This window comes from Hevea brasiliensis, chromosome 13 (genome assembly GCF_030052815.1).
Source record: "Hevea brasiliensis isolate MT/VB/25A 57/8 chromosome 13, ASM3005281v1, whole genome shotgun sequence".
Classification (NCBI taxonomy): Eukaryota; Viridiplantae; Streptophyta; class Magnoliopsida; order Malpighiales; family Euphorbiaceae; genus Hevea; species Hevea brasiliensis.
Window position 1 is genome coordinate 74433258 of NC_079505.1, and position 25857 is coordinate 74459114.

Sequence of the window (25857 nt, forward strand, 5' to 3'; positions counted from 1 at the left end):
ATGGGAAAAGTCGCCCAACTTTTCTGAGAAGTTCGCAACAATATTGTGGGCCCCAAGACGAGGAAAATGGAATTAAAAAAATATCAAGTAAACCCCTTAATAACAACAGAACTTTGGAGGAAAAAAAAAAAAAAACAACACAACTTTGTAATTAAAGTTAAACAAACTCAATTTTTATAAGAAAATTAAAATATTATTTTTTCTTATTTTTTAATAATAAAATAATAATTTATTATTAAATAATTTTTGTTCATCTTATTTTTAATTTCTTTTTTTAATTATTTTAATTAAAAATAATTAATAATTTTAATATTTAAAAATTAAAAATTATTATTTTATTATTAAAAAATTTTTATTAAGTGAAAAATTATTTGACCTTAATTAAAAAATTTTAGTATAAAACTTAATTGTGGACTTAGTTTTTTTTTTTTTTTTCCAATAAGAATATTCTTTAGTGGCTGGTGCGCCATTGTCTAATTTGTGCCTTCTGCGTGTAGCGCACCCTTTGTTAATAGTTTAATACTCTCAGTTGTTCCTTAATTTTGAAGATGTTTTATTTCCATTCCTCGTCTGTATTACTATAAATATTTTAAACTTTGAAAATATTATATCAAAATCTATCATTTCAGAATTTAATTCGCTCTTTAGCAAAATGCTTGCCACATCTCTCCCCACTCTCTTTCGTCTACACCTAGCAAACTCAAGCTCTCACCATCGCCATTCTCCTCCACACCCAACAGCCCTCCCTAGTTCATCAGTCGTTCCTCGTCTCCACATACCAACACCATTACGCCTCCTTTTTATTAGGGGGTTAGAAGTTTGAGAAGTAAATTATAATTTTTAGGGACTAAAGAGGATATTTTGTATTTAATTTCATTTATGTAATTTCAGAGGTATGATGGTTCAAGCATAGTAACGTCTTCTCCTGTCACACCCTATTGTGTTCCTAACGCTCTTTAGTCACTCCTTATAAGTTCTCCTAGCCTACAACTGATGTAAGGACAACTAATGTAATTGTATTAATTGTGATAAATGAATAACAAAAGTAGCTCTTTATTGATATATTTGTGCCTCGTCTTTATTATGCTTGAGATGTTTGTTCATATTCAATACTTGTGATATTTTCCCCAACTAGCTTGCCAAGCCATGCCAATATACTCATTGTGTTGAACAGATCATCGGGAAATTCTCATGGCTAACTTGTCTTGAAAGAGTTCAAACTGAGTGCCACACGGTCCCAAAGGTGTTCTTACACTAGGCTCGTGACAGTTGGTATCAAAGCAACCACAGATTCGTGGATGGTGGAGAGCATGAAGTAATCTATTGTGCATGTATTACCATCCTAAAGAAAAGGGACAGAAGTGATTTCACTGGAGGCAATGAATGTTCCACTGATTGTCATGCAAAGCGCTTTAAAAAGGAGCAGGGAGGGTGATTGAAGTGATTTTACTTGAGGTAATGTATGTCCCACTAATTGTCATGCCAAACACTCTGAGAGGAGTAGGCAGGATGATTGAGTTCCTACCTATGATTGTCATGCCAAACACTTTAAGAGGAGTAGGCAGGGTGACTAAGTTCCTCCCACTGATTGTCATGCCACACACTCTGAAAGGAGTAGGAAGGGTGACTAAGTTACCCATTGGTTGAGAATGTAGGGGTGCTGCACATTCCTTTAGTTGCGTCTTTTGGAGAGAGGATAATGACCCCAAGTGGGTTACTGCACACTCCATCAGTTACATCTTTTAAAGAGAGAGTAATGACCCCATGACAATTTTGAGGGATTGATAATAGAGCTTGAGTCAGTCTGCCTCACACTTTGAGCATTGAAAAAAGCGCATTGAGGTGTTGGAAAAGAAAGTTTAATGTTTTTTGCTGTAGTAGCCTAGTTATATAGGGTGACGATGAGCCAATAAAGCTTGAGGCCACTCAAAATTCCATGCTTAAAGGAAATATCTTTTGGCCGTGGTGGCTAAGCTTTCTGAGGGTGAGGGTGAGCCAATAAAGCTTGAGGCCTCCTAAAATCCCATGCTTACATGAAATATCTTATGGTTGTGGTAGCCACACTTTCTAAAGTTAAGGGTGAGCCAATAGAGCTTGGCACTATCCAAGACCCCATTTCTTTTGCAGGAAAAACTAATTGGCGACCTTGAGAACATAATGCTAGAGTTTGAGGTAGTGGCCTATCATACAAAAGTTATTGTTAAAAACTTAAAATCTATTACCAATTCTCACATTTTTCTTGTAGAGATTATGGTTGATATTAATGATGATGTCAAGGAGAATATGAACACTATTCAAGGCAAACTTACTGGTAAAAGCTACCGGTAATTCTAATGTGAAGGCCTATGAAGTAGGCAAGGCCAAAATTTTGAAACTAAAGGCTTTGGTGGTACTCTTAATGCGAAAGAGGTAGAACAACTTCTTATTTGATATGAAATTGTATTCCAATGCTACTTAAAAGGATTTTCTTGAAGACAGGTTAAAAAAAAAAAAGATATTGCCAATGTATTTGGCTAAATCATGCCAAACTGAGGTGATGTGCTAAAGTAGAATAAATAATAGTAGAGCTAGATGCACCCATTTTACCTTGAGTAGGTAGCTCATAACACATGATGTGAGTTAAATGAAATTCAACCAATAGATTCAATTTGGGAGTCTGTGAGGACCTTTGTGACACTCATGCGAAGATAACAAGGGTATGATAGAAACAGATAAGCTATTCAATTCTCTAATAGACTTGAACTTTAAAAACATGTAAAGCCCTAAGTGGGCTGTCAAAATCACTGAAATCTGGTCATGGGGTCCCATCAAACATGCCTTTGCCCCTATCACCTCGATATGAGGATCTGATAAAGAGGTATGTTAATTGGTTATGTGGTGGTGGTAGACTTTTGATCAGACAAGTTGCTTTGAGGGTACAGGCGCCCTGCCTCTCAATAAGAGGTTTGGGGTTTTAAATAGGTCGAGTGATAGTTTAGAATGGGATAGGTGAAGAAGCTATGGTATGTGGACAATAGTAATAAGGGTGATTTATGAATACTAGAAAGATATGACCACTTTGTACAAATTGCATTTCTCACGAAGTATCTTTTTAAGGATTATCTGAGTAAGGTATCCCCTTATCGCTCTCAAGTCCTCTCGAGGTGGAGGTTCCTCCAGTCATAGAGTTAGATATCTAATACCGACTCAACACCTGTAAAAGTTGCACAAGTGGATGGTCTCAATAACTAATAACCAAATCTGACGTCAAATCAGATCTTTTCCATGACCATGCAGACATTCATGAACTAAGGATAGGAGTGGTCACTTGGTTGATTTAGTATTAGTGTATGACCCGGCTAGTCCGATTTGTACGACATTATCTCTTCTGACCCTTTGATGAGGGTACTCCAGCTTCAATTGGTCGAAAGTCAACTCAACTTACATGAGCTCGAGGCTTACCTCTTAGAATTACAACCATTTAAATGTGAGCTCATGAACATAATAATGGCTTTTTTTACTTATATCTATTTTAATGTGGAGGGATTTCCCTCTATTCGACCTTCAAGCCCTCCAGCAAATAGACCATGGGTCCTTAAATATCTTCTTAAATATTTCACCAAGAATCCATTGAGGTTTGGCTAACAGGCCGGCCTAGGGCTATTTGATTGTGGTCGATTAATGATTTTTTTTGGGATACGTTCTCTAAGTCTAGAATCTGGTTTTGGGGTAAGTTAGCTAGGATATTAACTTATCATTGGATTTAAGTAATATGTCTGACCCCTTTTAGGCCTCACCCTTAATAAGGCCGACAGGTCGATCGATGCCCAAAACCCGATAGCTTTATTTGGATGTATGTATATTCTTGTCGAGTATATTTTGAGAATCGTACACATTCTCTTTTTTAAATGTTTCGCACGTGTTGCTTATTTTGAGGCCTATTCTGATCATAATGTATCAATTTTTAAAAAGTATCTATTAAATACTAAATTTAAAATATTTTATAAAAAATGTTATTTTAAATTATTTTATTTAATACATATTAATTATTACATAATTAATAAATCAAACAAAGACTTTATCTACCATTAATTAATAAAAATGCATTAACGTTTTAAAAATTGTGATGAGGAAAGCATAAATTATGATTAATTTATGAAATTTAGCTAGAAAGAAAACCCTCTCATGCTCATGTCCATTTAATCCCAGTAAAAATTTACGCTTCCCACAGAGCAAGAGAACAAAACTGAAACCCAATAAAAGAAAAATCGAGAGAAGAAAATATTCTCAATGTTTTGGGCAAAGTAGGCCGTGTCAAGGAGGCTGGCAAGTTGGCTGATGGGATTGTTGATAGGGAGAAGGGAACAAACCAGGAAGTTGATGTGTGCACCATGAGATGGGCAATGGGTATGACAGAATGGATAATGTCAAGATAGGCTTCGCTATCGGTGCCTGTGCCAGCTCATCCAAAATGCAATGGCTCTCATTTTATTTCTTTTTTATTCAGCATTATCAATGAGAAAATCAGATTAAGGAGGCAGTAATTTAATTAATGGCTTATAAAGAAAAATCAGGTTATTTTCTCTATTATGTGTTTTGAGGGAGGAGATGATGAGAGTAAAAGAAAGGCATAGAGATATTATCAAAAGAAAGTGTGATTTCTATTCCTTTCCAATACTAATAAAAACCAATATTACATTTTTTTGAAAAGATTTCTTCATAAAAGTAAATATATTTTATTTATCAATTATTATCAAAAATTAGTGTAGTTATTTTCAAATAAAAAAATGTAGCAAATAATATATTATTTTTTACTGCCATTATAAATAAGTAAAATATATAATTTTTTTATTTTTTTATATTATTAGATTTTTTTCTTTTTAATGTAATGGATAAGGCAAAAGGCCTCAATCCTCAAGTTTATATTCTATTGCCACTTAAATTGAATCCAATCTTGTTGGCGGCAGAGTGCAAGACCAACAGCCAAAAGTATCCATCTTTTTCTTTTCCTCATTTCTTTTAATTTCTTATAGCAATCATCGGTGAGTGTTCTGTTGATGATTACTCTCATTCACCTCTTTTCCTTTATGTTTTCTTTTTTTTATTTTTTTTTTATTATTTTTAATATTTTTTAAATTTATATTTTTTTAAAATGAAATTTGAATATATATACTTATATTTATTTTTATTGATACATCTTAATTTATTTGATTCTTTTGTATTAAAGATTTATTTTATTTTGTCTCAATTTTTATAGAATTGCTCCTCTAATTAAAAATTTGTTCTGTTTCTTTTTTATATAATGTTTGATAGAGTTATAGGGGTCATATATCACCGCCAAATGGAATATGCTTCTCATTAACTTCATCAAGTTAAATGTTTTGTCAAAGAACTTAAATTTTTTAAATTAAAATAATTATTATTTTTTTATAAGTGATTTATGTTGAATTTATTTATATAAAAATATAATAATACGTTGATTTATACTTTGAATTTATATTTTATTTTTAATTAATAAAATATATTTTCTTTGAAAAAATGTCTTGTTGGCCGCAGATTTAAATTCGAGAGTTCTTTTTTCCTAGCTTTGTAATTCGTTCTTAGGTTTTTAGGCACAGAGGCATTTGAATAATCATGTCTCATCTAAGAAGAAGCCTTTTTATATATATTATTAACATCATTTATCTACAAATATGTATCCGAAATAAATCTATATTTACATTATAATATGTTCTTATTATGAGTTCTTTTTTTTTAATATTTTTTTATTAGGATTTGTTATCTTTTTTTATATAATATAATTATTAGGTGTGTGTTTTGTTATATTGGGTGGGAGTATAACAATATAAGATACATATTTTCTCTCCAATAAGAGAACAAATTTTACACTATAAAAAATAATCAATTTTACAATCGATTATTGTAATTGACTAAAATCGATTGTTATTAGTAATTAATTTTGTAATTGATCTATGATTTCAATTTTTTTAATAAAATAATTAATTTTAAAAAAAATTAACAATTGATTTAAGAATCAGTTACTAAATAGGCTATTATTAGCAATTGATTTATAATTAGTTATTAAATCGGTTGTTAATCGATATTAGAAAAACTTTAAATATATAATTAGTAACCAATTTTAAAATCGGTTGCTATTAGCAACCAATTAAGAAATTGGTTACTAAAATCTGTTACTAATAATAATCGATTTTAAAATTAGTTATTAACAGCGATCGATTTAGAGAATCGGTAGCTAAATTAAAGAATTATTTTAATTGGCTTCAAAGTTAGTTATCGATTTGCAATAGATTGCAAAAATTAGCAACCGATTTATAATCAGTTGTGAAAATCGATTATTATTCGTAACCAATTCTTTGTCAGTTGTTAATAGCAATCGATTTTTACAACCAATTATAAATTGGTTGCTAAATTTTTTCTCCAAAAATTCTACCTATTTTTTTTTTATATTTGCAACCGATTTTTCCTCCCAAAAATTTTCACCTAATTTTTTAATTTTCTTTTTTTGATTTGTAACCGATTTGTAAATAGGTTACTAATCGCAACCAATTTTTGTAATTAATTAAAATCGATTACTAATAGCAATTAATTTTACAACTAATTTTTCTCTCTATAAATTTCCTTCCAATATTTTGTTTTCCTTTTTGTATTTGCAACCAATTTACGAATCGGTTGCTAATAACAACTAATTTTTGAAACTAATTAAAATCAGTTGCTATTAGCAATCGATTTTGCAAACCGAATTTTTTCCCCAAAAAATTTTCGCCATCTTTTTTTATTTGCTACTGATTTGCAAATTAGTTAATATTAGCAACCGATTTTTGCAACTGATTGAAATCAGTTGCTATTAATAACTGATTTTGCAACCAATTGCGAATTGATTGCAAAATTTTTTTTCCAAAAATTCATTCTCAATTTTTAAAAGAAATTAGCAACCGACAATCGATTGCTAATTCGCTTATATAAATTACTACTCATTTTCTTTCCCTACTACTCTTTTTTTTTTTCCTTCTACTCGTTTTTTTCTCTCTATATTCCCTTTTCTCTTATTTTCTTAATCTTCTTTTTCATTCTCATCTTTTTTATTTATTATCTTTTTTTTTAACATATTTTCTTTATCATTTTTTCTTTCTCATCTATTTTCTTAATCATTTTTTTCTAATCTATTTTTCTTTCTCATATATTTTCTTCTTATTCATCTTTTTCTTTCTCATCTATTTTATTTATCATTTTTTTTCCTTCTCATCTTTTTTCTTCTTCATCTTATTTTTCTTTCTCATCTTTTTTATTTAATTTATTTTTCTTTTCCATAAAATAAAAATTTTCTTAAAAATATATTTTTTGTTAGTAAATTATTTGTAGTATTAATTTTTAGTAATTTTTTTGTTATAATATATATATGGTAATTTTTTTTAGTAATTTGTCTTATAAATATGTTTTTATATTTAATTTTTGTTAATATTTTTATAATAGTTATTATTAGTATTTTTTTATAATATTTTTATATTAATTTTAGTACTAATTTTTATTAATAATTTATTATTTTAGTAATTTTTGAAAATTTTATTTATTTAAAATTTTCATTTTTATTTGAAAATTTATATTGTTTTTTAAAATTAGCAATCGACTTTTCGATTGTTAAATAAGTTACAAATAGCAATCGATTTATAAAATAGTTACAAAGTTACAAAATTAAAGACAAATAAATTTTTTACAACTGATTATGTTTCAGTTGTTATTTCGGTTACTATTAACAATCGATTTTCGTTGCTAAATCGGTTGCTACTAGCAACCGATAGTTTTTTTATTAAAAGTTTTTTTTTTGAAGTTTAATTAATTTAGCAACTGATTTAGTTGTTGGTCGCTATTTGCAATCGATTTAATTGTCGATTGCTATTTGCAACCAGGCTCATTACAACCTATTGAATCGGTTGCTAAATCGATTAGCAATTGATTTTAATAGATTAGCAACCAATTTAGTCAATTATTAAATTTTTTTTCAGTGTTAATGATTACCAAATTGGGCTCATTAAAAAAAAAACTTTTAAGTTAAACAATGGTAAATCACCACTAAATAGAGCGTACTTCCCATCATATAGCCATTTCAAATCTCTATCAATACGATCAGATTTTTCAAAAATCAATACAATTACTATTTTTTTATAAGTTGTTTATCTTAATATGTTTTCATATAAACTGTCGTATTATAGAGCTTTATACTTCAATTTTGTATTATGTATAGGGCTGAGCAGAATTCAGTTCAAACTGAAAAATTGAATCGAAACGAGTCAATTCGATTCAATCGGTTCAATTTTAAAATTTAATCGGTTCGGTTCGGTTTACATTATAAAAATTTTGATTATTTCAATTCGGTTCGGTTTTGAAGAAAAAAATCAGTTAAACCGAACCGAATAGAATAGTAATTTATATATTCAAATCGAATCAAATCGAATCGAATCGATTTTTGAATTGATTTATTTTTATAGGAATTTATGATTATATTTAATTATATATATATATTAATTGTTTAATTTCATTGATTAATGGTTATTAGGTTCAAATCAAAGTCAAAATTAGACCAAATAACTTAAAAATCAAGTCTAAATTAAAAAATAAATCAAAAATCAAAACCGATCGATTTAATTGAACAGAACCGAAATAGAGCGGTTCGGTTCAATTCGATTTTTCACCTATTTCGGTTCGGTTTCTAAAATTTAAAATTTGGTTTTTATAATTTAATTCGGTTAGGTTCGGTTCGGTTCGGTTCGAACCGAATGCTCACCCCTAATTATGTCTTTATTTAATGAAAAACTATTATTTCATAGAAAGAAATAATGTGGATTTAATTGATAAACGAATATATTTCTAAGCCATCTAAAAATTGATTAAAAAATAAAATTAAAATAAGATATTAATTTTTCTCACAAAACTTTTAATCTCAACGTAAATAGATGAATCAACGTAAATAATATATTATTTTTCAATTGAGATCTGATAATTAATTTTTTTAACGAAACCCTTTCATTTTTTTTTTAAATCTAGATCTTTTATAAACACAATTAGTAAATATATAATACATATAAAAAATAAAAATTTAAAATATTAAAATAATATATTAAATGGGAAACTCTCGAATTTGATTATCTCATTTTATTTATTTTGTTATTTATTATTCTTATGAGAGTATTAGAGAAAAGGTATGAGTGGTGCCAATTGAAAATAAGTTGAGAGAATGGAGATTGAGGTGGTTATGAAAGTATGATATATATACATACTACGCTAGAAAAGAGAAAGAAGATTAGTTAAGGTGAAGGAGAAAAAAAAAAAAAAAAAAAAAAATGAAGAGAGTAGAAGAGAACATAACCTAAGTAAGATTACATATTTCTATTTTTTTTAAAAAAAAATCAAAATCATTTAGAAAATGGAATAAAATGCAATTAGCAAATTTTTTTTTTTTTTTGAGTAAAATTGAGTTGAGAGTATTCTTATAGTGAGAGTTATTAAAATAATAAACAGTCGAATACACTATTTCAGACCTGAATTTTACTAAAAAAATCTCTTAAACTTTTAAAATTTCTCATAACATATCTTAATTCCCATAAAGTATAATTAAGATATCCTTAAGGCTGAGCTTAAACTCCAATTGCACTGACATGATGATCTATTGAATAGGATCCGAAAGTTATCTTAATTTCATATTTACATGAGTTGAAATATATCATAAGACGTTTATAATAGTTAAACTATATCATAGGACGTTTTTAAAATGTAAAGTATCACGAAAGATTTTTGGTAAAATTTAATAGTGAACTTATGTATTCAACCATAATAAATTGTGCGAAGAGATTTGAAATTTAAGTTTGTTTATTTATTTATTATTTTATAATAATTATTATCGAAAAGAAAAAAGTTATATTTTGCTATATAATTCACTCCTTTGACTCAATTTATATGAAAAAAAAAGTGATCTATTACATGAAACGTACTACACTTATTTAATTTTTAAATTTTTTTATAAATTAAAAATAAGGTATTGAAATAATAAATTGATAGTAGAGTGATAAAAAAATAAAATAAACAATAATTTTATCATAAATAAATTTAAATGAGGGAGAAGAGCCACTATTATCTATGAATTTTTATTTAATAATAATACCTTTTTGAAATTTTTTTAGTGAGGAAATAAAAGAATTGGGATTCAAACCTAATCCTACCAAGTTTATAATATATCTTTAGTCGCTCTACCAAGTTAAATTAACCTTTTTTAGAGGTAATTTAATAGTAGACTATAAAATTTTAAATTTAAATACTGACTGAGCCAAATTAAAGAAAAAGAAAGCGACTCTATGGGAGAAACTACAAATAACCAATAATACTACCACGCAAAAGAGCAAAGTAAAGTCATCAGCGTGGCCATTACAGCAAGTTGAATCACACAAACACAGTTCAGAAGCTTCCAAAACCACTGAAACTTCCACCATTCTTTCTGCAAAACATCACCCTCATCTCTTCTTCCTCAATTTTTATTTATTAATTACCAAGCACAGATTCAGAATTTGATGTGACAAATTCTTTTGAAATTTCACATGGGATCTACAGACAAATTTTTTTGAATCAAAGTGTGAGGTTTAAGGAGAGGTTGGGTGCTAAGGGGCAATGAATGCCAAGAGAGGGAGTAAATACGTTGATGGGTCTGCAACAAGAATTGGAAGTGGTCTAAGCCAGTTTTAAGAGGAAGGCCGAAGGAGAAAGCTAGAGGTTTTGGGGGTGAGCTGGGTCATCAGCAACAAACAGTGACAAGAAAGTGTAAGGAAAGAGAAAGAGGGCGAGAGAAAGAGAGTTAAAAATTAATTTTCGTCTTAAATTACATTTACACCTAAGCATTTTGCCAAATAATTAACCAAATTCTAGCGCGATGGATTTTCAAGTAATGTTTTCAAAATTTATGAATTTTGTAGTAAAAAATGAAAATAATATCGAAAGTGAAATCTCTTGAAGTTAATGAATGATAAAAATTACCCATCCACTTTATGGGTATATTTAACATTATTATTAGACTTTTTATTAAGAAAAATATTTCTTTAAGTAGATTAATTAAAAGGCAATCTAAAATTAAATTTGATATATTTTTATCCTATAAACAGTAAAATAAAATAATTTTTCAATCTATTTAAATTAAATAATTTTTCAATCTATTTTTTAACATAATCTGAAATATTATTTTTTAAAAAGTATTTATTAAATATTAATTTTAAACTATTTTATAAAAAATATTATTTCAAATTAATTTGTTTAATATATATATTAATTATTGTATAATTAAGAAATCAAACAAAGACTTTATCTACCATTAATTAATTAAAATGCATTAACGTTTTAAAAATTGAGATGAGGAAAGCATAAATTATGATTAATTTATGAAATTTAGCTAGAAAGAAAACCCTCTCATGCTCATGTCTATTTAATCTCAGTAAAAATTTACGCTTCCCACAGAGGGAGAGAACAAAACTGAAACCAATAAAAGAAAAATCGAAAGAAGAAAATATGCTCAATGTTTGGTGCAAAGTAGAACGTGTCAAGGAGGTTAGCAAGTTGGCTGATGGGATTGTCGATAGGGACAAAGGAACAAACCGGGAAGTTGATGTGTGCACCATGAGATAGGCAATGGGCCTATTGATGGTTACTCTCATTCACTTCTTTTCCTTTATGTTTTCTTACATTTATTTGTTTATTTTTTCTATCTAATAATTTTCAATTTTATATCTATTTTAAAATGAATTTTAGATATATATATATATATATATATATATATATATATATATATATATATTTACGTCTATTTTTATTGATATATCTTGATTTATTTGTTTCCTTCATACTAAAGATTTTTTTTATTTTGTCTCAATTTTTATAGAGTAATTCCTCTTAGTTAAAAATTTGTTTTGTTAATGTACCATTAAGAAATGAATATATATTTATATTTAAATATATCCTTATTGATAAATTTTAAGTTTTCATTTTGTTTTAGAAATTTATTAGTTTTTTATAAAGATCTATCATCATTATATATATATATATATATATATATATATATATATATATATATATATATAATTATTAAATGTGATGTTTTGTTATCTAAATGAGTGTAATAATAGAAGGTATAAATTATCTCTCAAATAAGAGAATAAAGTTTAATGATTATCAAATCAGGCTCATAAAAAAATTTTTGAGACGAATATGTTATATCACTGTTGAATAGACTGTACTTTCTGTCGAACGACTAATTCAAATATTTATTAATACAATCGGATTCTTCAAAAAATAATATCACTACTATTTTTTTTATAAATTATTTATCTTAATTTGTTTTATACAAAACTATACTGTTTTAAAGTTTTGTACTTTAATTTTGTATTATGTAGCTCTCTTATTTTCTAAAAAATTGATATTGATTTAATTGATAAATGAATATATTTCTAAGCCATCTAAAAATTGATTACGAAAATTAACTTAAAATAAGACATTAATTTTTCTCACAAAACTTTTAATCTCCACATTAATAAATTAACCATCATAAATAATATATTATTTTATATTATTTTTCAATTAAGCTTTGATAATTACTTTTTTTAATGAAACCCTTTCATTTTTTTAAATCTAGATCTTTATAAACGCAATTAGTAAATATATAATACATTAAAAATATAAATTTTAAAATATTGAAATAATAAATTAAATGGGAAAGTCTTAAACTTGATTGAGCATCTCAATTTATTTATTTTATTATTTATTATTCTTATAGTGAGAGTTGTTAAAATAATAAATTCTGCGGAGAGATTTGAAGTTTGATTTATTTATTTATTATTTTATAATAATAATTATTAAAAGGTAGAGAGTTATAATTCGCTGTGTAATCCACTCATCGTTATTCAATTCATAAAAAAGAAGGTTTATTATGCCAAACATACCATATTTATTTAATTTATTAAATTTTTTATAAATTAAAATTAAAGTATTGAAATAATATATATATATATATATATATATATATATATATATATATATATATATATATATATAAAGGGGGAGACTTTTTCTTACTGCTATCAGGTGACATTTTAAATTTTGATATTACTACATAGTACTATAAAATAGGGAGATTTTCATTTGCTATTACCATATGGCATTCTAAACTTCAGTACTTGGAAATTATTATATTTAATAATTATAATAATTAATATAAGTAATTATTACTATTAATATTATCATTGTTATCACAATTTTTATAGTTAATTAATTAAAAATATTAGATATATTTTATAAATTTTATAAATTTCACATTTAATAGTTTTTAAAATTTTAATTATTTTATTTAATTATAAAAATTTAAAAATTATATATTTTAAAATTAATAAAATAATTTAAAATTATACTATAAAAGTAACAACATGGAATTAAATACCATCTTTTTTCTTTTTATATATTTAAAAAATTTTAATTTACTTTAATGTTATTTTATTTTTATTTATCTTATTTTAGTATGCATTTGATAAATACTTATTTTCAATTATACATTAAATGCTATATATATAATGAACTATAAGAAAATGAAATAAAATTTTATTTTCATAGTTATGATAAATAAGAAATTTATAGTAATATTCAATTTTTATTTTTTTATATTTTTTATAATATAATTAATAAATAATTAACCTTATTACCTTGGTTAATATTAATTATGTTGTATTGTTTTATTATTATTTAAAAAAAATTAAATTATATATATATATAATTTCATTAAATTCTCTTTATTTTTTATTAACTAATTATACAATTTCTTTAAATTATGATTAGCTTATTAATTTTCTAATTATATATATATGTTAAAAATTATTTAATTATTACAATTTAATATTATAATAAGTAGATATTATTATTATTATTATTATTATTATTATTATTACAAATGCTTAGAAAGCTTAATTTAATTAGAGATAGAAAAAATTAAGAGTTAATTAAATTAATTTATTAATTATATCTAATAAATACTTATACTAATTCTATATATGTTCCATTTTCGCTTTTCTGATGAAAAAGTGATTCAAATTTTTGTAAAACAAATTCAGGAGTATATAAAATTTTAAATCTATCACATTTAAATCAAGTGGCAATATTTAATTAAATTTATTGATGATAATTTTTTTTCTATATTTCTTAAACATTTGTAATATACAATTATTATATAATTTATTTTTCTAAATACAATCCTTAATTATTTAGATATTTCAAATTGAAATAATGAAAAAGTATTTATTACTAAATATAATTATCATTTATTATGAGGCTAGCTTCCTAATTTTTAATTAAAAAAATAAAATATTTTTAAACACATTTATTACAATTAAATTTAGTGTTTATTTGTTGATTATTTGATAATTCAAAATATTTAATTTTAAAATTCAACAATTATTATCATGATTATCCAATTATTACCACAACTAAAATTTTAATTTCCTTTAAAAAAGTTTCTTTAAATTAGAACTAAGTATATTTGAATTTTTTTATAAGAAATCAACAATTGAATTTTCTTTTAAACATGTATAATTATTAAAAGTAATGCTTATCCATTAATTTTTAATTTTTTTAAAAGAAAAATCGACATTAAGTTTTTTATTTTCTAAATTGCTATAATATATAATTATTAAATATAATTATCACATGTTATCATATTTCTTAATTTTTAATTTAAAAAATCAATCACAATAAAATCAAGACTCATATTTATTTTTAAAAAATCAATCACAATAAAATCAAGACTCATATTTATTTTAAAAGAAAATCAATATTTAAAAATTTTCTCTCTCCCTTTTATGCATTAAATAAATTTTAATTTATTTTAATATTATTTTATTTTAATTATTTTAAAATAATAATAATGATTTTTTAATTATTATTATTATTATTATTGTTATTATTATTATTATAAAGAATAACTTATGACTATTAAAAAAAAATTTATAACTACTAAGGTTATTAATTCGAGAATCAGTGCAAATTTATTTAACTGAAATTTATTGCTAACGTTTTAAAGTTTTAGTATTTTAAATAATAACGTTAAAATTCTTTTAATTAAAAAATAATTTTTTAGTTAATAATAATTTAATAACCTAATTAAATCTGATATGAATTTTATAACATACCATAAGTATTCTACTAGTTGGTAATAGAGCCATAAAAAAAAAAAAAAAATAGACAATAAGTGTTTTCATAAATAAATTTAAATGAGGGAGAAGAGCCACATATTATTTGTGAATTTTTATTTAATAATAATATCTTTTTGAGATTTTTTTAGTAAGTGAATAAAAAAGTAGGACCCAAATTAGGATTAGAAATGGAAAGGGCAAAAATGTAAATAGTTATCTAATTATTATAATTAATAAAAATTTATAAATTACACTTTCATTAAACAATAATTCACATTCATTATTTTTTACACATTATATGTTTTATTGAATTTAAATAATTATGAAAAATTTAATAAAAGAATTCATAAATCATGTCAATATTCATTATAATATTTTTTTCACCTATCAATTAGTAGATTAAATTTTAAAGACTTTTATTTAGAATTTGGAATAAAAAATTAAAGTGGTGTAGAAAAATTAAATGAAAATTTAAAGTTTAAGCGTGTAGAAATATTTTTAAACTAATTAATGTTCAAAATAATATTTTATAATTATAATAACTAATAAAAATTTTGACTTTATAAAGATAAAAATATAGAGATAAATTTTGATGTTATAAAAAATAAGATTTTTTTTATTTTAATATTTAATTTATTTTTATAATTAGTCCATCTATTCCATTTAAGTGGGTGCTGATAATATATTTTTAATTACTTGATTAAAATTAGGCCTTTTAAGAGGCAATTTAATAGTATTTAACAGACCATAAAATTTTAAATTTAAACATTGACGGAGCCAAATTAAAGAAAAAGAAAGCGACTGCGTGATAGAAACCATATGAAAGCACTGTAAAAGACCAAAAAGCAAAGTCATCAGCGTAGCTATTACACCAAGTTGAATAACACAAACACAATTCAGAAGCTTCCAAAACCAGTGAAATTTCCACCATTCTTTCTGCCTGGATTAATTAAAACATCATCCTCATCTCTTCTTCCTCAATTTTTATTTATTAATTACCACACACAGATTAAGAATTTGATGTGACAATTTTTTTTTTCTAGTAAATTTTTTGCTGATTCTTTACACACAGATCCACAAAACAACTCTCTTTCCCTTCCATATCCATCTTCTTAGTTTTCTCTCTGTATTGTACCTGCATATAAATACTTCATTATCAATCCCAAAGCAGAAGAATATCATATATAAATAATATATTAGTTTATATTTTTTTCAATTAAGCTTTAATAATTAATTTTTTTAATCGAGCGCTTTCAATTTTTTTTTTAATTAGATGATTTATAAACACAAGCATTACGTAATATGTAGTACATACAAAATATAAGTCTATTCACATTAAAAATTCAAACTTTTTTACTCTATTACAATTTAATTCAATTGCTTTAACTTTAACACAATTGAATAAATCTTTAAAAATTGAAAAAAAAATATTTAATTTTAAAATTAAATTTATGAAAAATGTGCTCTTATTAATATGGTATGACATGTAATGTGATATTTTATATTATTAAATAATGAAATCCACATACCACATCACTTAAAATTAAAAAAAATTATCTCCCACCCTCCTTCCCCTCTCTTGCTGGCTAGGCAAGAGAGCTATGGGCAGAGGAAAATTCATAATATGCAATCCACCAAACATAGAACCCCATGCATGTTAGTACTAGCACTAAAAGATGGAAATGTCACCATGGGGTCACCACTTATCACTTGCTTCCTAATGTTAGGATTATTAGAAACCATCCAAAATGCTGCCGGAATTGGACCCCTAACTAGTTGATTGCAACGAACAGCTCCCCATTTGAGGACCTAATTCATGCTCCAGCCTCTGCTTTCTTCCTAGACTAGTTTCCCCATCGGTGACATCTAGACAAGAAGTGTCGCCACCTCCGCATACTTCTTGTTTATTAGCAGCCTATCCTTGATTCTTGTAAAACAACATCGATATTCAAAATTCCCACCTACATTATTAGTTGAATTAATAGAACTAAAACTTAGTGAATCCTCCGAAGCAAACAGTATCCTTTGCTGCAACTGGGAGCTTCATTGACGACTGTGTTTCTTTCCAATTCATTCCTGATGCGAAGCTGCGGATGGGCAGTGAAATTGGGATTGAAATACGTGTTCCTTAGATAGTCAGAGGCGGAGATGGAAGACCCAAAGTTATGATGCCAGATGTTAAGGAAAGTGAAATTAGCGGGAATGATATTGGTACTTAAGAATGATAGGTATCACAAAAACTTAATTAATACCAAAATCTAAATTTAATTAATATCCTCAATATTTGAATTCATCCTAAATTTAATTAAAATTTATTTTAATTATTTAAATCATTTCAAATTTAATTATTATTATTTAAATAATATTTAAATTCATTTAATTTTATATATTTTAATTAATAATTTATATAAAAATATTTTTTATTAATAATTTATATTTTAAAAGTTTAATAATTCTATAAAATACTAACATTCTATTTATTTAAAATATTAATATATAAAAATTTATAGATACTACTATAGAAAATATATATTAAAATATTTATTTAAGTATTACTCAAATCCAAATTCATTACAACTTAAATTGGATACTCACAAATGTTAAATCTGTTATCATCCATAATTGGTACTAGTGGCAGTAATGATAGCAGGTTCAGCTTGTTGTAGTAACCACTCCACAGTATCACCGTCAGATTAATTTGCGGCCTTGTTCACAAGTGAGCTAAAAAAACCTTGTCAGGTGGGTGGCAGGCATATAGATGACGGCCGCAACCATCGACTTTGTGTGGCGGTCCTTGGTGGAGGTGCGTTTAGGAGGTGGTTTCTTGGGAGGAATATAATAGGAGGAGAAGATGAGAAAGAGAGAATTTAAAAAATATAATAATAATAATAATAATAAATGATGTGACATTTGAATTGCACTATTCAATAATAAAAAATAAAATATGGTATACCACACAAGCATTAGAACACTTTCCTCAAATTTAATCTCAAAATTTAATAAAACTTTTTCAATCTTTAAAGGTTTGATTAATTATATTAAAATTGAAACAATTGGAATAAATTGAAATAAAATGAAAATATTTAGATTTTTAATGTAATTAGGCCTTATATATATACATTTAAGGTATTAAAATGATAAATTGAGTAGAAATGTCAAAGTTTACTTGAGTCTCTTCATCTATTTATTTTATTATTTTTTTTATAACGAAAGTTATTTAAATAATAAGTTAAGGGAATATATCTAAAGTTGGCGTTGTTAGATATATGAACCTTAAAAATAAAGAGATTATTATTGAATTATTCAATATTTTTGATATACATAAATTCTCACTAATAATTAACATAGAATTATTAATATAAAAAAATTAATAAATTTTAATTCAATATTACTGGAGTTATCATTAAATTTATAAGGTTTCGAGTTTCAATCAAAATTAATTATATTAAAAAAATAATATAAAGTTTGCCGTCTTTATTTTACTGAGAACCAACATTTTTATAAGTTAAAAAATAATTAATATGTCAATCCTTCATCAAATTTTTTTTAACTCCTTTTTTTTTTTCTCTATTATCTGGTTTTCTTTATTTGCTGTTCTGTTGAGTTTTGCATTGATTTTTAATTTCTTTGTACCACTGTTTATCGATTACTGTTGCTGTGAATCGTCATAGCTCATTTGTGCAATGAGCTAAGAAGAAAAGAAAAAACAGAAGCAAAGGGGATTTCACATGTATGGATATGTATGATAACACTACTAGGTAATTTTTATAGTTCATTCATAATTTTTATGCAGTGTTTTACTTTAATTATTTAACTTTAATTTATTATTAAAAATTTTTTATACTTTAATCTTATTTTATAAAAAATCACTTTGACATATAATAGTATGTTTATAGATTAAAAATATTTAATAATTTATAACTTTATTTATTTTGTAAAAAATCATTTGAAAAATATTTTTATGAAAATTATTTTTTAAAAAAATAAAAATCTTTTTCATTATTTAACTATATTATTAAATTAATATTATATTTTTATTTCAGATATTATACAATTAAGGGTAATTTTACCAATTTTAAATTTAAATATTGAAGGAGCCGAATTAAAGAAAAAGAAAGCTGAGAAAACTACATCTAACCAATAATATTACTGGCACATAAAAGATCCAAAAAAATAAAGTCATCCGCGTAGCCATTACACCAAGTTGAATCACTCAATTCAGAAGCTTCCAAAACCATTGAAACATTAACCATTCCTTCTGGATTAATTAAAACATCATCTCTTCTTCGTCAATTTTTATTTATTAATTATCATACAATTTACCACACGCAGATTCAGCAATTGACGTGACAATATAGAGAAAATTTTAACTAACACACTGCACACAAATCCACTAAAAATTTTAAATTCATAACTCCAATTGCTACTAAAATGCCCTTTAATTGACTTGTTCCTGTTTGAACAGGCTTGATTGATCTGTCTTCCTTTAATAAGGATCAATACTATTCCTCTTCTGAATGAAATTCAATGGGATCCATGGTGTCTACTATGTATCTTTTTCGTTATTTATACCCTGCATATAAATGTTTCAATTTCAATATATCCCAGAACAGAATGTCATATATAATTAAAATCGAAAGAAAACCAGAGGGAATCATGAAATTACTGTTGAAATTCTATATTGATGGAAGTAGCAGATGAATTAGCAATATTCCCAAAAGCAGTTTCGGACAATACAATGGTCGTGCCGCTTGCCGATGGCGAGGTGGGCGTTGAAAGAGCATAATCAACGATTTTTATTTGAATCGTTTGACCTGGTTGACAAGAACCGGCAACCGTGGCACTAATGCACCTGACCAAATACTCTCTCCCACAGGATGCCCCATTGTCCCATATTCCATTGCCGGCCGCCGCGAACAAATTATTCGAAGGAAACTGCGACGCGTCGTTGCCGAAGCAGGTGGTGGCTATATATACAGCAAACAAAATCTAAGCGATAAGAAAATGTGGAGAACTGATGCGGGCAAAGAAGGCAAGGATAAGGATAAGGTTAAAGGGTACTTACGTAAATATGGGGGGCTATACTGGGCAGCTGTGCCGACGTCACCGTGAGAAGAAGAGAGAAACTGTGAGATTATCAATAAGAAGAGGAAGAGAGATGACCATGGGAGGAGACGAGCTGGGGTTGTTAAAGACATGTTTGGGTTTTTTTTTTAAAAAAAAAATAACAAAAAATGAAGGCTGAACGATGAATCAAGTAAAACAGACAACTCAATATTGAATTATTTTTCTCAGAAACGTATGAGAAAAGGCAACTTGCCACTTGAGGCTTGAAAGTTCAGCTTTAGATCCCATCTCGACTAACGCGTATTTAGCCTCTACTGTGTGGAAATTATTGAGTGCACTCTTGCATCTCATGCACTCACAAAGAAGTGAGTTTTACTCTCTTAAATACATAGGTATCTTCCCCAACCCCTCCCCCTCTATGGAGGCGTTTGGTTGAGGTTAATTTAATGAAGAAACTTAAAGTTTCCGGAAAATGTCACTTATTTAGTTAGCTATATTTATTGAATTCCAAGGAAATTAGAGAGTCAACTTTCTTGACTGTATAACAATTAAATTATTGACCTAAACCCAAAGAAATAGGATAAATTATAGAGTACACTCAGTGCATTAAAAATAGTGTGCCATATACTCACATAAAAATAATTACACAATAAAAATAAAAAATAAGACCCACTATTTTATTAGTGAAGATACACATACATCGAGTACACCTAATAATTTACCAAGAAATAGAGTTTCTGAGAAAAAAAATCGTTCACTATCCTACTTTGCCCTTCTCCTATTATTTCTATTCTCTTTCTCGATTTATTGTTGCGCTACTATTTTGGTGGTTCCACTGCCACATAAGTAAATTTTCTTTTTTTTTTAAAAAAAAAAATTCATTTATCACTTCTACTAGTATTTTTAATTGATTATTCTAAATTTAATTTTTTTTTATTGAAAAAGGTATGATAATATTTTGTTGATTATTATGTCTAAAAGTTGCATATTGATTGACGATATAAAATATGTATTATTGAATTGAGTATAGATTTGTTGAAATTTTATCAATGAAATATTTTAATTTTTATACTTATATTTGGAGTAAGGGTATTTGTGTCATTTCAATTGTCACTTCCCATTAACATCGTTTTAGATTTAGCTGCTGGAAATTTAACGTACCAATTAAACACATTCAAATTATGTTCTAGTAATTTTACTTTTTTGAAAAGTGAAATTTCCAAGAAATAAGTCATATTGAACTAAACAACACTTATGTCTATTCTCGTTAATAGCTTCTTTATTTTAGAATAATGATTGATATATTCTCTCTTATATTTGCGAAAAAGAAGGATCGAAATGAAAATTGATTTGCAAATTATCCACTTATCATAAGAATTTGTCAATATATAAACTAATATTTATATTGTTATATAGTAAATTGACACTAAAATTATAAGATTTTAAATTTCAAATAAAAAAATATGTAATAATATATTTTACTATATAAGGTAGTTGTAACAACTAGTTATGAGATTATATAAATATATAATTATTGGTATAGGAATTTAAAATCTTCAATAAAAGTGTTTAGGGCTAGTCATCTAAATCCCACATCAGATGCGAAGTGCACGTGCATGTAGATTGGATAAGAATAAATATTTTATTAAAATTATTATGGTTTTAATAGCAATTTATTTCTGTCACTAACCCGTGTGTGCGTATATTCTATCTATCGAAAAAAAAAATCCAAAAACCCTCAAATTAAATATCAAAATCAATTACTATACATATTAATTTTTATAGATCAAGTGTTGGACGTGGGATTTAGGAAGAAAGAAATTATCCTTATTTTTTATAATAATAATAATAATAATTTGACTTTTAAAATTAATGATTTTTATGCGGTTGCTTTCGGAATTCAATATTATTGGTTGCTGTTAACTTATTTATGAATTGCATTGAATATTTAACTGTAAGATTCTAATCCAAAGAATGGTTTTTTTTTTTTCCCCTCTATAATAAGTTGAGTAAACACAGCAACATTACAATTTTTTTTAATAAAAAAATATTTCATTAATTGAATAAAATATAAACTCCGCCTAAATAGTTTGCGCTTAGCCGGTCCCAAGCCCGGATAAAGGAGGAGAGTTGCGATAGGTGACAACCAGCGTAAAAATTTCGTCACTCTTTATGATATGGATTCAAATGATATAAACTTTGGGGCGTCCTCTACTAATGACGTGCTAAATCGGAGCTCGAGTGTAGTGAGAAATATGCAAGGGTGTAGGGCGTTCACCGAAAGCAACGCGCCATGCCATGTCGGCGCCCGGGTGTGGTGTTAAGTGAGCAAGGGTTCCCACATAATGGTCGAGTGTGGGTAAAGAAGTTAGTCCATAGGACAGATAGTAGAACAGATAGTGGAACAGAATACAAGATAGACATAGAAAACAATAGAAGATATCATAGAAGGAGACCAATTAAGAAGGAGCAGATTAGGAGGAGGATCAGGGTTGGTACTTGGAATGTTGGATCACTTACAGGAAAATTAATGGAGCTTGTGAATACCTTGGAAAGGAGAAGGGTGAATATTGCTTGCATTCAGGAGACTAAATGGGTGAAAGAGAAAAGTAAGGAAGTGGGTAATTCAGGGTACAAACTGTGGTTTACCGGAAAGGAGAGAAATAAGAACGGAGTGGGCATAATCATAGATAAAACACTGAAAGACGCAGTAATAGCTATGAAAAGAGTAGGAGATAGAATTATACTAGTAAAGTTAGTACTAGAAGGAGAAACAATAAATATAGTTAGTGCTTATGCCCCACAAATAGGACTAGAGAGTGAGAGTAAACAAATGTTTTGAAAAGATATAGATGATTTAATGCAAAGCATACCGAATGAAGAGAATGTTTTTATTGGTGGAGATTTGAATGGGCATGTAGGAAGTGATAGACAAGGTTATGAGAATGTTTATGAAGGTTTTGATTTTGGAAGTCGAAATGAGGAGGGAAAAAACATCCTGGATTTTGCTATGGCATAGACCTAATACTAGCAAATACCTACTTTATAAAAAGAGAGTCACATTTAGTGACTTTCAAAAGTGGGCAACATAGAAGCCAAATCGACTTCCTCTTAACCAGGAAGACAAATAGAGCTCTATGCAAGGATTGCAAGGTCATTCCAGGAGAGGCTTCAACAAGTCAACATCGGTTGGTGGTCTTGGATGTCAAGTTTAGGAACAATTCAAGTAAAGTCAGAAGAATTAGTGTAGCTCGAACAAAGTGGTGGGAGTTCAAAGGAGTAAAGCAAGTGAAGTTCAAAAATGAGCTTCTCGAGTTCGAAGTATGGAAGCTGGATATGGAGGCCAATGATATGTGGATACAGATGGCATCAAAGATTAGAGAAGTAGCTAGAAAAGTACTTAGAGAGTCTAAAGGACATGGACCACTCTTAAAAGAGAGATGGTGGTGGAATGAGGAAGTACAAAAGGCAGTGAAGAGAAAAAGAAAATGGTATAAGAAATTACCTAAATGTGATAATAGTGAGGCATATGAACAGTACAAGATAGTAAAGAAAGAGGTAAAAAAGGCAGTTAGTCAAGCAAGAGCACAGGCCTTTGAAAAGTTATATGAGAAACTTGGAACTAAAGAAGGGGAGAAAGATATTTATAGATTAGCAAGGAGGAAAGAAAGGAAATGTCAAGATCTCAATCAAGTTAGGTGCATTAAGGATAAAGAAGGAAAAGTGTTGGTGAAAGATGAGGACATTAAAGAAAGATGGAGAAATTATTTTAATGATCTCTTTAATAATAGTCAACATGGTAATAACGTGAATATAGATTATAAAATAATAGAAAAGAATGTGAATTATACTAGAATGATTAGATTTTTAGAAGTAAAGGTAGCACTTAAGAGAATGAAAGTTGGTAAAGCCTGTGGACCCGATGAAATACGAATTGAAGTGTGAAAGTGTTTGGGAGATATGGGAGTGGCATGGTTAACTAAATTATTTAATAAGATTCTAAACTCAAAGAAAATGCCTGATGAATGGAGGAGGAGTATCTTAGTACCTATTTTTAAAAATAAGGGAGACATACAGAGTTACTAAAACTATAGGAGAATTAAACTCATGAGTCATAATATAAAGTTGTAGGAGAGAGTTGTGGAGCATCGACTACGTCATGGTACTTCTATCTCTCTCAATCAATTTGGTTTCATGCCCGGTCGTTCAACTATGGAAGCGATCTTTCTCATTAGAAGTTTGAGGGAGAAATATAGAGATGTGAAGAAAGATCTACACATGGTTTTTATTGATTTGGAGAAGGCTTATGATAGTGTTCCAAGAGATGTCTTATGGAATGTGTTAGAATAAAAGAGGGTATCTATTAGGTAAATACAAGTGTTAAAAGATATGTATGAAAGAGCAACTACTATTATGCACACAGTAGGAGGGGACACAATAGATTTTTCGATCTCAATTGGATTACACCAAGGATCAGCTATAAGCCCTTACCTTTTTACATTAGTTTTAGATGAATTAACGAAACATATACAATAGAGTATTCTTTGGTGCATGATGTTTGCGGATGATATTGTTCTGATAGATGAGACACGAGAAGGAGTCAATAGAAAGCTAGAGCTTTGGAGAAGTACTCTAGAGTCAAAGGGTTTTAAGTTAAGTAGAATGAAGACAGAATACATGCATTGCAAGTTCAGTGAAGGCCAAACTGGTGATAGGGAAGGAGTTAGTTTGAATGAAGTTGTACAGTCCCAAAGTAATCACTTTAAATATCTAGGTTTAGTCCTTCAAGTAGATGGGGGATGTGAGGAGGATGTTAGTCATAGGATTAAAGCCGGATGGTTGAAGTGGAGACGTGCCACAGGAGTTTTATGTGATCGTAAGATTCCCAATAAGTTAAAAGGAAAATTTTACCGTACAGCCATATGACCGGCTATGTTATATGGTAGTGAGTGTTGGGCACTGAAAGAGTCATAAGCGTCTAAGATAAGAGTTGCAGATATGAGAATGTTAAGGTGGATGAGTGGTCATACTAGACTAGATAAAGTCCGTAATGAGAGTACTACAGAAAAGGTAGGAGTAGTGCCAATTGAAGATAAGTTGAGAGAAGGGAGATTGAGGTGGTTTGGTCATGTGAAGCATAGACATACGGAGGCTCCAGTTAGACAAGTAGAGCACATTAGGTTAGAGGATAGAAAGAAAAAAAAAAGGGGTAGACCTAAATTGACTTGGAAGAGAGTAGTACAACATGACCTAGAAGCATTACACATTTCTGAGGATTTAACCCAAAATCGTTTAGAGTAGAGAAAGTGAATCCATATAGCCGACCCTAAATTTTTTGGAGAAAGGCTTAGTTGAGTTGAGTTGAATTAAATAAAATATAAAAGTGAACTATAAATTAACATATTATATTTTTGTGTAAATAAAATTAATCATTTATACAGAAAATAATACAAAAGATTAGGAAAATTCGATAATATTAATAGAGCATATAAATTGGTTAATAAGTGAGCTGCATGCTCTATTTTTTGACTCTATAGTCTTTTTAAGAGTCTCATCCAAATTTACATCCCCTACTAAAAAAAGGATT

The 25857-nt window shown here is 27.2% G+C and overlaps 1 protein-coding gene and 1 pseudogene across 1 annotated transcript; both read right to left on the reverse strand.

The window, feature by feature from the left end:
• Positions 1-16746: 16746 nt before the first annotated feature.
• LOC131172197 (transcription factor TCP14-like) lies at positions 16747-19456 on the reverse strand (annotated as a pseudogene).
• Positions 19457-19466: 10 nt separating this feature from the next.
• LOC110638298 (EG45-like domain containing protein) lies at positions 19467-20685 on the reverse strand. Its single transcript, XM_021788806.2, has 3 exons — positions 20269-20685; positions 19870-20170; positions 19467-19776 (listed from the first exon to the last, which is right to left on the reverse strand). Exons 1-3 carry the CDS (start codon positions 20399-20401, stop codon positions 19770-19772), a joined length of 441 nt encoding a protein of 146 aa, XP_021644498.2. The 5' UTR covers positions 20402-20685; the 3' UTR covers positions 19467-19769.
• Positions 20686-25857: the final 5172 nt, after the last annotated feature.